General features: G+C 46.8%; 1 protein-coding gene across 1 annotated transcript in view; it reads right to left on the bottom strand.

Annotated features, from left to right (window-relative positions):
• The window catches only part of B3gat2 (beta-1,3-glucuronyltransferase 2), an 84,178-nt gene extending 78,808 nt beyond the window's left edge, over nucleotides 1-5,370 (bottom strand). The window contains exon 1 of the mRNA XM_004864002.4: nucleotides 4,701-5,370. Coding sequence (XP_004864059.1) covers nucleotides 4,701-5,297 — 597 coding nt within the window. The 5' untranslated portion in view covers nucleotides 5,298-5,370. The remainder of the gene's footprint in view (nucleotides 1-4,700) is intronic.
• Between the last annotated feature and the right edge of the window lie 7,341 nt (nucleotides 5,371-12,711).

Below are 12,711 nucleotides of genomic sequence, written 5' to 3'. Positions count from 1 at the left end.
TGTCTCAGTGAGTGTTGGGAACCCACAGTGGTTTATGAAAAACCCTAAAAGTGCTTCCTCACCACAGTAAGTGCTCAACTGACAGCAACTGTAATTTCCTTGTATCAAGTAGAGGGTATTTTTGATGTTCATTTAAAATTGTACATAAAATTTACAGGCATGAATGAAAAATTATCAATTTTATTTCTGCAAACTGGAACTCTATTCTAAACTAACCAACCTACCTACAGACTTTTACTTGTGTTTTGGGGGCAGAATTTGAGAACCAGGCAAAACTTTTACTTTCTAGCTTCAGCAGCAATAATGCACTACCTTCATAGACTGAGCAAATATCCACCAGAGTCCAAAGGTCTGGATAGACACATCTGAGCATTATTGAATTCTGTGCAAAAAAAGGAAAATCACACTACCTGAATACTACCTGGAACAGTTAATAAATAAAACTGTTGACTTTGGCTCTTTTGCTTTGCTTTTGCAGCATGCTTTAAAAGCAATTACTATTCAATCACTGTTCACAGAAGACAAAATTTACCAGCTTGTAATTCAGAGGCAAGTGGAGCAGACAGCAGAAAATGGGGCCACCCACTGTAGTTTCCAAGCACCAGCAAACAGCAGCCTAAATGTTTAAAGGACACAGCATCCATGGCACCCGGTGATGATCTGGTTATGTCTTCATGTCTATTCATGAAAGAATACTCAAGGAAAAGGAGGTTGATAGAAGAATAATGGAAAAAGATAATAGGGAGGGAGGGAGAGAGAGGGAGGGAGAGAGGGAGGGAGAGAGGGAGAGAGAGGGAGGGGGAGAGAGAGAGAGAGAGAGAGAGAGAGAGAGAGAGAGAGAGAGAGAGAGAGAGAGAGAGAGAATGTGCTTTAAACTCAAATTGTTATTTCTGGATAATCAAAATATCAACATCCTCAACAGAACTGCTGGTCTCCAAAGAAAACTTTATCAAAAGTGAAGCATAGCATAATTCAAGTGATATACACTTACAGGTAGTAAAGAAAATCTATGGATCTAACATTTATAGCTTTAGAATACTGGCTGTAGTTTTATATCCACACATTTATAAATCTCTCACACTTCATCAGACCTGTGGCATGAGTATACACAGCTTTCAGAGGGGAGAACTAAAACACAAGGAGCATATTTCAGAGAGTCTTTGTAGGCTACACTGACTAAAACCTAGATTTCTTTGTGTTAAGAAGACAATTACCATACACTAAGTAACCACACCAGGATAAACAAAGGTAAATCTCAGGTCTCCGGAAAAATACAGAATTATGGGGCAGGGGGGCTACCTCTAATATAGTTTGGTTCTCTAATGATGCCAGATAAATGAGGTTTGTTTTTTGGGTTTTTTTTTTTTTTTTGGTACCAGGGATCGAACTCCTGACCTTCTGCTTTTGAAGCAGGCGCCGGAACCACTGAGCTAAATCCCCAGCCCCCCTCTAATATAGTTTGGATTAAGGCACCAGTGAGCTGCATGGAAAGGGGAAAGTAGATCACTGCTTGAGAAAAGGAGCAAGACAGAATTAAAGCTCAACTCCTTCATCCACTCAGCACATAACTAGCCTAACAGCAGCCAGCAAAAAATTCAAACAAGGGGCCTCTTTTGGTCACTGTTATCCTGAAACATCAAGATGCAGTGTCATCAACCGACTCTACACGAACCCTACATATCTGACTTGGCTTGTCTTCTGGCCTTATCTCATTAAAGTTGAACTTTTTAAAGTGGTTTTTTTTTTGTTTTGCTTGGAAAGTCCTATTTTTTAACCTTTCAATTAAATTGCTCTCCAAAGGTAAAACCAATTTTACCTGAAAAAGCAGCCACTTTAAACTTAGAAAAGCTTTGAAAGTGTTCTAGCGAAGAACAGAAATCTGCTCAATGGTGTTATGCAAAATATGGCTAAAGTCACATTTATTTGCAGTTGTGGCTGTTATTAAAGCAGCTTAAATCCTTTGTAAATAAGGGTTTTTGGAGAGTTCAATCGATAGAACGTGCAGGCAGGCAGGATTACCAGTGATTCGTGGTGCAAAACCCCATCAATGCCACAAGAAGGACTGCGGTAGTTGTCAGGATACTTGAACCCCCCAAATCCCCATCACCTCCTTCTGTGAAGGGGTCTGTGGTTTACACTCACACCTGGCTTCATTTGCAAATGCCTTTGGCAGCTAACACAGGATTATTCAGTGCAGATATTTCCCTCCTGGGAGCAGAGCCCAGTTGAAAAGAGAGGCTGACAATTGGTTAGCTGTGTGGGAGCGAGGCAGCGCTATTCCAGTTATCATGGAGGAATAATTGAACACAGATTGCTTGTGGCATCTCTAAATTAATTTGGAGACCTTTCATCCTTTACCTTCCTTCATCTGCAGCCAATACTTGGTGAGCTCATTTGTACCTGGTTCATTTTTTTCCTTTTATCTTATCTACTTTAACATCAGCCATGGAAATTAGAAACACTATGAATAAAAGATGAAGCCTGACTTTGGACAGTCTCCTCCTTTCCTGTGAATTACTTAAAAACTAATTGTGTGCGTACTAAGAAGGGCTGAGATATATGCCTCAGCCGCATGGCATCCCTGACCAGCATCTTTCCCTACCCTAAGGAGCTGCAGTCTGTAAATGCTTTGTTTGGGCCTCTCTTTTCTCCAAGAAAAATGTGTGGCCTGCAGTCTGCAGAGAATCATTAATTTGGGAGAGGGTGTATGGTAGACCATCCTATTGATGAAAGTAAAGATTTAAAGGAAAACAGACTTCAAATCCTGGAAAATGCACAAGATGGGGATGCATAAATTCCACTAATTAAGTTCAGTGGTACCTGCCATGCAGTTGTGAGGAGGGAAACTAAATGCATGGCACATTTACTACCTAATTTGCCCAAAACACTACAGCCCAGAAGAGAAAGGAAGGGGCCATAGTTATAGAAAGGTACTATGGTAAATTACTGTCTGGAGTCATAATGTCCAGAAGACAGATAACTTAAATTCTAAGTGTGTCATGCATATTATGCCTAAAAACAAGGAACCTATTATGTACTTGGCATTGTTGGCACCTCTCCAAAAAGCAGTTGCACATGTCGGGATACATTTATTTTGATTTCATTACTTCACTGCACAAAATTCTTGTGTCTTAGAAAAGTAAGTTCTGCATGAGTTTTTTCTTCATAATTTTCTCTTTACCAGTACTGTTTTTTTCTTCCTACCCTGTCTTCTTCCTTTTACCTCCTCCTATCCCATAGACCTCTTGGATTTTTCTCCAGCTTCTTAACATCCACAAACAAGCCTTCTTTTCAGCTGGGGAAGCGTCAAAGAAAGACTGTTTCTGGGTCCTTTCACTGCCCATGTGTGCCAACTTTCCACTCAACTAACACTTCCTGCCCACAGGCTAAAAGCTGCAATGGATGGAATTATTTCCCTTTACAGCCCACCCCCTCCAATTTTAATTCACAGGGATGTATATGATTTAAACAGCTACACATTTTCACAGGTAAGGCAACTTCCAAGCTAGACAAGGGAAAAAAGACTGGTTTTAAAATGATGGTACACTGAAATGTCTTTGCTTCAGAATCATACGAGCCAGTTCTTTGGGGGTCAAGAGCACTGAAACAGCCCAACTTTAAAACAAAGCCTAACTTTAAAACAAGTGGGTAGTATTTCTAATCGCAGTTATAATAAGACTACGCTATAGACTAATGGGCTTATTTCTCTGGAAAAAATGGAAAGCAAGGCCCAGGGAGTGAACAGAGAAAAGGTGGAGAGCAGTAACTGCTCTTTCTTCATGAAGGAGAGGACAAATACAAACGGGGGCTGTATTAAAAAAAACCTAAGAAATGGATTTCTGAGAGCCACACAGACAAATAGCAAGCGGCAAATGTACAAAGTACCTGTCATGAAGTTAAGAAAGCAAAATAGATTAAAAAGAAAACGGCAGGGGCACAAATAGTATTTTCTGAATGTCCGGTTTGCTTGAGGAGAGGCAGGCCGTCATGAAACTGCAGGTGGCAGGAGACAAGAGTCGCCCACAGGATGGCAGAGAAGTTAGCAGGCTGCACCTGCGCACAGGGGCGAAGAACCTGAAACCCACGTACCTGAGTCCTTCACACCCCCATACCAGCGCCAAGGGTGGGCCTGAGCCCCACCCGCCTCACCAGGGCCTGCCGGGGTGCTCTGGGCACCACAGCTGCAGGGGCCAGGCCTCCCTCAAGAGTCACAGAGCCCTGGGGAGCCCTGGTGAGTGCAGGCGAAGCCAAGCCCGCTCAAGGAGCTGGAGGCGGCCGTGGAAAAGCCCTGCCAGGGTCCTGCAGAGAACTCAACCACTGGGCAGGGCAACCCCAACTCAGCGGGCAGAGGGACCCTGGGGGAAAAGTGTCATCTCGAGGGCCCAAGGGACCTTCCTGAGAGTGCAAAAAAAGAAGGGAGGACCCGCGCAGGAGCCGGCGGCTTCGCCAACGGCCCTCTCCTATCGGGAACCGCGTGGAGCTCGAGTCCACGCTCAACTCCAGTCGCGCCGCATCTCCCACACACTCCGATCCGTCCACACCTGTGGCGGGAAGCGCCCACCCGGAGTCGGCCGGCTGGAGCGGGGCTCTGCCCGTCACCGCGCTTCGTGCTCGACCCACACTCGGGACCCCGAGCCCTGGCCGAGTCCCCCGGGCCGGCCGGTCCCCCGCCGCGAGTGCACCCGGGGCGCGGGCACTACCTCTTGGAAGAGCTCCAGACTGTAGGTGTTGTCGTCGTCGGCGAAGAAGAGCACTCCGGGCTGCGCGCGCCCGTGCCCGTGTCGGTGCCGCTGGCGCAGCCATGCCAGGCCGGCGTTGCGCTGCTCGGTGGCGCGCGGCAGCCCCGGGCGCTTGTAGCGCCGCGGCGTGGGCACGTGCAGGTGCGTGCTGGGCAGCCCGGCGCGCGCCAGGAGGCGGCTCACCAGCTCGCTGCGCGCCGCGGCGTCCTCCACCAGGATCCAGTGCAGCTGCGCCACCTGGCGGAGCGTGTTGGCCAGGCGCGTCAGCTCGGCCTTCTGCACTGGGCGGCTGTAGGTGGGCGTGATGGCATAGATGGTGGGTAGCGGCGGCTCGGGGGCAGGCGGGGGCCGAGACTCGTTGCGCGGCTCGGCGCTGCGCCCCGGGCCGCCCTTGCGGAGCGTGGTTTGGGCGCTCCCGCGGCCGCCGGCGTAGGGAGAGGAGTAGGGGCGCGGGGTGAGCGGGGGCGCCGGCCTGCGCGTGTCCACGTCCAGCATGATGATGACGATCAGGATCCAGGGCAGAAGGATGAAGAAGCGGCTGAACAGCACGGACTTCATGGTGCGGGCGGCGACTCTCTCGGAAGCCCCCCGAATGCGAGCCCGGGCCCCAGGGCGCAGCGCGGACGGCGGCGGCGCTGGCGCTCAGGGGGCAGCAGCCAGCGTGCTCCCCATCGCGCGGTGCAGCGGGCACCGAGGGCGCGGGGCTCGCTTCCGGGCGGGGCGCCCCACTCCCGCTCCCACTCCCACTCCGGGAGTCGTTCAGCCGCGCGCAGCTGGCCCCAGAGTTGTGAAGGAGCGGGAAGGCGGCGTCCCCGGAGCGCGGGACCCTCCGGGGCTGGGCGGCGGGCGCTGGGGGCGCGCCTGCCTCGGCCGGAGCAGACCCCGGGCCGGTGCGCCCCGTTTCGTCCCCGCGCCGCCACGGAAAGCTGCGCTCCTGCCTTTCGCTCCGCTCCAAACCTCTCCGGCTCCGGCAGCAAGATCCCAGAGCAGGGAAAGAAAGAAAGAAAGAAAAGGCGCGGGGGCGGGGGCGCCGCAGACTCCAGCGTCCCCCGTCCTCCCGCAGAAAGACAGCAGCTGCCACCGGCCAGGAGGGGCGGGAGGGCCCCCGCGGGGCTGCGCGACCTCGAAGCTCCGCGCGCCCTCGGCGCAGTCTTCGGTGATCGGCTAGGAAAACCCACTCACGTGCGGAAAACTCGGGGGCCGGGGGCGGGGCAGAGAGAACCCTCCTCCTGGCCGCGCTGCGGGGTGCTGTGCGAACCGCAGCAGCACCGCCGCCTTCACCGCCAGGCGGAGACCGGCGGGAGCCCGGAGCTGCAGGGGTGCGGCGGGCGGGGGTCCAGTGGGCCAGGTCGCGGTGAGGATCGGTCCCGATGGTCGCGGCCGCACCGCAGCTGGCTCACGGGGAGGGGGCGTCCTAAAACTCCCGCGCAGTGTGCGTAACTTGTTTCGTGCGGTGATTTGGAGCCACGGCCCCTCGCGGTTCGCTGTCGCCGACGGGTTCCGCCTGCCAGCCCCTACCCCGCCGGGTCTCGGGAGGCCCGGGACGTGGGGCCACCTCCTCGTCCCGGGCGAGGACGCAGCGGCTCAGATTGTACCCGAGGTCCGCGGGGCCACGGCGACGGCTCAGTGGGAGAGAAACGTGGGCCTCGGGTACACCCGTGGCTTCCTCGCCGCTCGGCCGGCAGAAATCCCTCTCTCGACACGGCCCGGCCGGCAGGGCTGGCCTTGCTGGACAGAAACACGGTGTCTCAGGATCAGTCAGAGCCTCTGGGTGGGTACAACCACAGCCGCGTCTGGGAGACACCAAAGAAACAGTTGGCGCTCAGCTGGGACCTTTCCTATCCAGGCACCTACCAGCTGGGTCCCTGGCGGTGGCTTGGAGGGAGAAGGCCCCGGCTTCTGCAAGTCTGGGGAGGTGATTGCAAATACCCCGCCCCGGATTAATAATTTGAGCGCATCTTTCCTGGGTTCTCGGCCCTTCTCAGTCTGTTCACAGGTAAATGCTTGCGCAAAGCACAGCTCTGGGCTGATGCCCCTCCAGACTCCCTGTCCCTGCCGCTCCTGCTCCTCTCCTTCCAGCCCTACCCATGCACCTCCTCCCCATTCTCAGGACTGGTGCACCTGTGACTCCCCCAACTGCCCCCTCAGACTGTGAAGCCGGAAGGTGAAATCTCAGACTCCCCCCCTCCCACACACACATGCAAGGGCTCCTCTTCTCTTCCAGTATCTCCCTGTCACCCATAACTCACACTTCCAGCTCTGCAGATGGTGCATTGTAAACGTCAGACACCAGGACTCCCCTGGACCCCCACCCGTATTCTGGAAGACTCCAACGCGCCCCTAAATATAACAACTTTGGGGAGTCTGTCCAGGTCTGGCCTTGGTGTGCGTGCCAGCCAGCATGGTAGGGAGCAAGGGTCAATGCAGGCCTCCCTCACACTCTAGAAAGGACCCCCACACAGAGCATCCCCCCATTACTGAGGTTGTTCCCCCATCCTGTTCCAGCTTTTAAATTTGGCTGACAAGAAATGCCTGTGTTAGCTGCAGTAAAACTCAAGTGGTTACTGAATCCTATTACAAAGCACAATCAACCAACCCCTTAGTAGGGGCATCTTGATTAATCCCACTCTATAGTAAAACCATGTTCCTCTGCCTTCTCCAGCAACCACGGCTATTCAGAGCCAAGATACTTTGAAAAACAATCAAGTATGGAATTTGAGATTTTGGCCAGTGTATACAATTTACTGATGTCGTACAAAACAACACTTAACTAGCACACCAAGCACTGTGCTCCATGTTTCTTCCTACTGCCCTTAGTATTTACACCCAGGTTTGCCTCATCCACTCATCTATTGGGGGCCTCATAGTTCATGGAGTCAGACTGAGACCTGGGTTCGATAATCAGCTGGGCAACTTTCCACTTGTGCAACGTTATAAAGCCAGTAAGTCTCTCAAATTCGGTTTCCCTTTCTAGAAAATGGAGGCAATCATATATACTTCTTGGGACTATTGTGAAGAGAAAATGGGGTGTTAGGTAAAATATTTTGCAGAACAGCTGGCATTACATAATGGCAGTTAATAAACGTAGATAACACTGCTTCAAAAGAATATCCTAACCCAGGGTTTCTCCATGATTCGTAATTATCGCATGAGTAGAAAATGAAACCCAAATAAGATAGCAATGACTTTAAATAGCGCCCCCTTGTGGGGAAGGCGGGCCCTCCCCAAATTGGTATGAGGCAGTAGTGGCGAACCTATGGCACTCAGGGCCCTTTCTCTGCATGCTAGCCAAGTATATGAGTAATTTTTTCTAAGCTAAAATCTCAGGATTCAGGTTTAGTTGCATGTGATAACCAAGTGGGCTTTGGGTTGCAGTTTGGGCACTCGGTCTCTTAAAAGGTTCACCATTACTGGATAGGGAGAAGAAGAAATAAATCAATTTACCGCAAATACAAGGTGCAATGATTCCAAGGTGACATGATTCCAGATAACTGGCTATGCCATATTGTTTTACATTCAGTGACTTAAAAATGTGATCTCAAATCTCATGATCAAATCTGAATAAGATACGAAGTTACAGAAACTATTAAGGATGTCTATTTGAAGCGCAAAGCCAGTGCAAAAATTTATCATGCTTTTTATGGGCTTAAAATATGTAGAGTTTATCAGGTGCTAGAATCAAAACAACCTTAAATGAGAGCTTGAAGAAAATGCCCCCCCCCCCATGACTGGGGGTTGAACTCAGAGTCTTCACACTAAATTACATTCCCAGCCATTTTTTATTTTGAGACAGGGTCCTGCTAAATTGTTACATAGCCCAGTCTCAAACTGATCCTCCTACCTCAGCCTTCCAGGGTGCTGGGATTACAGGGCTGTGCCACTGTGCCTGGCTAAAAGATATCATTCTTGTGAAGTATAATCATTGGGTAGCAATAGTACTTTTCCCTACAGCTTATAATATTCTTACATAAAACAATTTAAATTTGATCTGTGGTTGATAATGAAGGTTGGTAGAAGTCACTAGAGTAATTAAAATAATTACCTAACTTCAGAGCTTCTTTCTGCACATCCTCTCAGTGTTTATTTTCATTTAATCTCTAATTATTTGTATAACAAAGTGAGCTTTGCTTAGTCTGTACTAATGAAGCTTTGGATTGCTGGCATCAGCCATTGCATTTCAACATTCAGTTGTTGTTCTCAAATAAACAAAGGTAAAAAAGAAATCCCATCTGGGGAGTTACAAAAAACATGTATAATTACTCCACATTTACATTTTGCTGTGATAAGAAATATGCAACTGTAACTTCTGCAGCAGAAAGATTGCAGCGTGATTAGTGCGCTGCATTGAACTGATCCCACTTGACGTTTGAGCCCAGGGTTTGCTGGTGTGACTGAATCATCCTTCAAGGGAGCTCTGGGGACATTGTTCATATTATTAGTTAAACTGGAAAGAGGCCAAGAAAAAAAATCTATATGCAATTAAGCATTTGTAAATATCTACATGATAATGTGTCTATGCAAATCAGCTCATGTGGACAATCGGAACTAATGCATATGTGAATAATAATGAACTGTGAAAAGTATTGATAATATAAGCATGTAAATATACGTCATTTCTGTTGACATATTAGACATGATTATGTGAAAGAATGATGTCAAAATTAATACCCCTGTATTCCAGGATATATGACAGTTTCATTGATAACTGTCAGAAAAATAACATTCAAACCTCAAATTAAAGGGCTCATTTGGTTTGTTTTCATGCATTAGAACCCTCTACAAATATCACTTTTGGCCTAGAATTGCTCTAAATTAGAAAGCTTTCTGAAAATTTCAGACATTTGCAGCTATTGTGTACAAAATGTGATGTTAGAGGTAGTTTGTTTAGTAAAATTCCACTTTTATAGGATGGGTTTGGACCAGGGTTAATAACTGGTTTTCTAAAAAAGCAGAGATTGGCAATTTACCTTAAGAATTTTATCCAAAAAAATAATCTGTTCATTTCAATAAGAGCTAAGGCTATAACATCAGCCTTTCCTCCTATTCCTTTCACTAATTAATTAGGATGCACAAAACCCCTCCAAAATGCATAAAAGCTTTTTTTTCTCTTTTCTCTCCATCTTAAAAATTGACACATATATTAAAATACTAATTTGTTAGAAATAAGCATTTTCCTATAAAACTATATAACCTACCTTTCACAGTTATGAGAATCAAAAGAGATACTATAGAATGATGAAAGTATTTTAAACAATGTAAGTTATACATGTAAAATAGAGGAGAGGGATAAAATAAGATTAACCATAACATAATAATTGTTTAAAATAGAAAATGAAATTATGTAGATTCCTTATTTTGTTTGGCCTACTGCCGCATATGTTTCAAATTTTTCATAAGTTAAAATACAAAAGATTATTATGTATTAGAGCTGGGGATTTAGCTCATTGGCACAATCTCTGCCTTGCAAGTGTGAGGTCCTGAGTTCGATCCCTGGTACTGGGGAAAAAAAATTATTATGTACTAGCTCATTTACCAAGATAATACTACTGCCCTTGTAATTTGTTTTACAAGGGCTATCTTACTGCCCTTGTTTCAAAAAACCACTTTAAGTGCCTCATTTGTGCAAAATACTATAGTACTGTTGGAGGGGGGTGGTTCATGGTATCCTCCCATTCAGATGCTGAACTATCTCAGAATGTGACCTTATTTGGAAATCAGGCCATTGCAGAAGTAATCAGTCAAGGCAAGACCATGCTGGAGTAGGGAGACTCAAATCCAATATGACTGTTGTTCTTAGAGAAAGGGGAAATTTACCCAGGTGTAGTGGTGCATAGCTCTAATGCCAGCACTTGGGAACCTGAGGCAGGAGGATCACCAAAAGTTCAAGGCCAGCCTGGGCTGCATAGTGTGTTCAAGGCCAGCCTGAACTAGGTAGTGAAACCCTGTCTCAAAAAACCAAAAATAAAAAAGTAAACTATTAATATCACATTCTCTTACCAATTCTTATCACTAGTTGCTGATATCTGGTAATTGTAGATAGGGTTGAAGAAAGTACCTAGTATAGTAATACCTTCATTCATGAATGTTTCTGTTTGCAAACAATTCAGCTCGCAAACAAAAGCATTCAGCAAAATTTTGCTTCCATTCACGGACCCTGCATCAAATGACAAACATGATTACAGCCATCTTCCCCCAAATCATAAAACTAAGTTTGTAAACCAAGGTACAACTGTATTTTCTTAAAGAAGACAGTCTTTCCTACTCATGATCTCAAAATCTAAATCTAGTTCTTATAGGTAAACACATGTTATATAAATGACTCACCTCCAAAATACAAGAATTAAAGTAATAGAGCATGGCCAATGTTTTAAGTTGAATATCTTCTACTATAGTAGTCTCCTGGTTTGAATTAATTTGTTCTTATTACTTTTATAACATTTACTTATGAGTTTTCAATTGGACAAGTGAAATACTGACATTGCTTAGTTACTGTATCTTGAGAACCGAAAATGACATGGCTTGGGCATGGGTTTGGTGTCTAAGTGAAAGATGAATTCCTGAGTGAAGAGGGATTTATGTCCCTATTCCTCTATCGGTTTATAGTCCCAGCTAAAGAAGCTAGCCACACAGAATTAGTCACTGTTATGGCCTGTGTCTAGATGTCCCCCCAAAACCTCATGTGGCCACAGGGCTTTTTCAGAGGTGGCTGAATCTAGAGTGTGTGATACTGGGATTAAGAATATGTGATTAGTAAACCAGTACACTAATTGGTTTGGAACTGCCCTAATCCAGGAAGTCTGGATAAGATGAAAGGGGCAGAAAGATGCTGTTTAGGTCTCTTGTTGCTTTTGTTAGGTTCTGGCCAATATGAACTGTTTCTCCTCTACAACACCCTTCTGCCATGTACCACTCTGCTTGGAGCCAGCCAATTATGGCCTGAAACTTTTACAAACTGTGAGATAAATAAACCTTTTCCCCTTTAACTTTGGGTGTTGAGTATTTTGTTTCAGCAATGACAGAAGAGTAACTAAGACAGTCACAAAAGGAGCTCAGAAGGAATGCATGGTCTAAAACATAAATAGTGGTGAAAAAATTGGGTGCAACTTTGAGTCCATTATTGACATAAGAGACTAGCAAAGAGATGGCAAAGCTGGCTGGGGAAATACACATGACCTGTTAATTACAAGATCCTGGAATACATTCACAGCACAGTTCCCAAAGCCCTGCATGTGGACTTCTCTTGAGAACTGGAGCAGGTTTTCAACAGAATGGCCTAAGTCTGACATCACCCTGAGGCATGGGATCCCAGCACTGCCTCTCAGGACCCACATGTACAGGTTCTCACAGGTTTCCTAGAGATTTGAGATTTGGACAATATAAAAGGACACAGACATAACAGCAGCTTGCTGTCCTGGCTTTCCTCATGATGGCCCACCCTGTGTCCTCCAGGTGCACTTTTATCTTGCTTTTTCCTCTTTTACATAGCCCAAGCTTGATCTGCAGAGCATTTCTCCCTCACTCTTCATCTTTACTTTTTCAAATAAACTTTGTCACTGTTTTTTGTTCATTTTGTTTAAGTCTTTGTTTGAGATGGAAAGAACCTGGAATCCAGTTACAGAAGGAGAGGTGACCAACCCAAAACCCAGTAATGATTAGCTGGCAAGCCACTTCTAGAATGATTGTCCTGATAACATTTTGGTGAGCCAGCCAGGAGTAAAGCTCCGGTGCTGGAGACCAAGGTAAGGCCCATGTTGGGCATGATTTTCCTTTCTCCCTGCATGACCTCTTTTCTTCTCGCCTTCTTTCCTTCACTCTGTCTCTTAAGCCAGGAATTGGGGAGCTTTTCTCAAAGTGCCAAGGAGGGGCTTCTTGGTCCAGCCATGAGGATGGCGAAAGGAAAAATAGGCTTTTGTTTTTCTTTCTAGCTGCCTATGCTCACTCCACGGGTCCTTGTTGCCTGAGTGTTTGTTTG

The sequence above is a fragment of the Heterocephalus glaber genome, unplaced genomic scaffold (assembly GCF_053883595.1).
Source record: "Heterocephalus glaber isolate CG9 unplaced genomic scaffold, H.glaber_assembly_v1.0 deba00000594, whole genome shotgun sequence".
In the NCBI taxonomy this organism is placed as follows: domain Eukaryota; kingdom Metazoa; phylum Chordata; class Mammalia; order Rodentia; family Bathyergidae; genus Heterocephalus; species Heterocephalus glaber.
The sequence above is the reverse complement of the archived record's forward strand: the minus strand, read 5'-3'. Positions and strand labels throughout refer to the sequence as shown.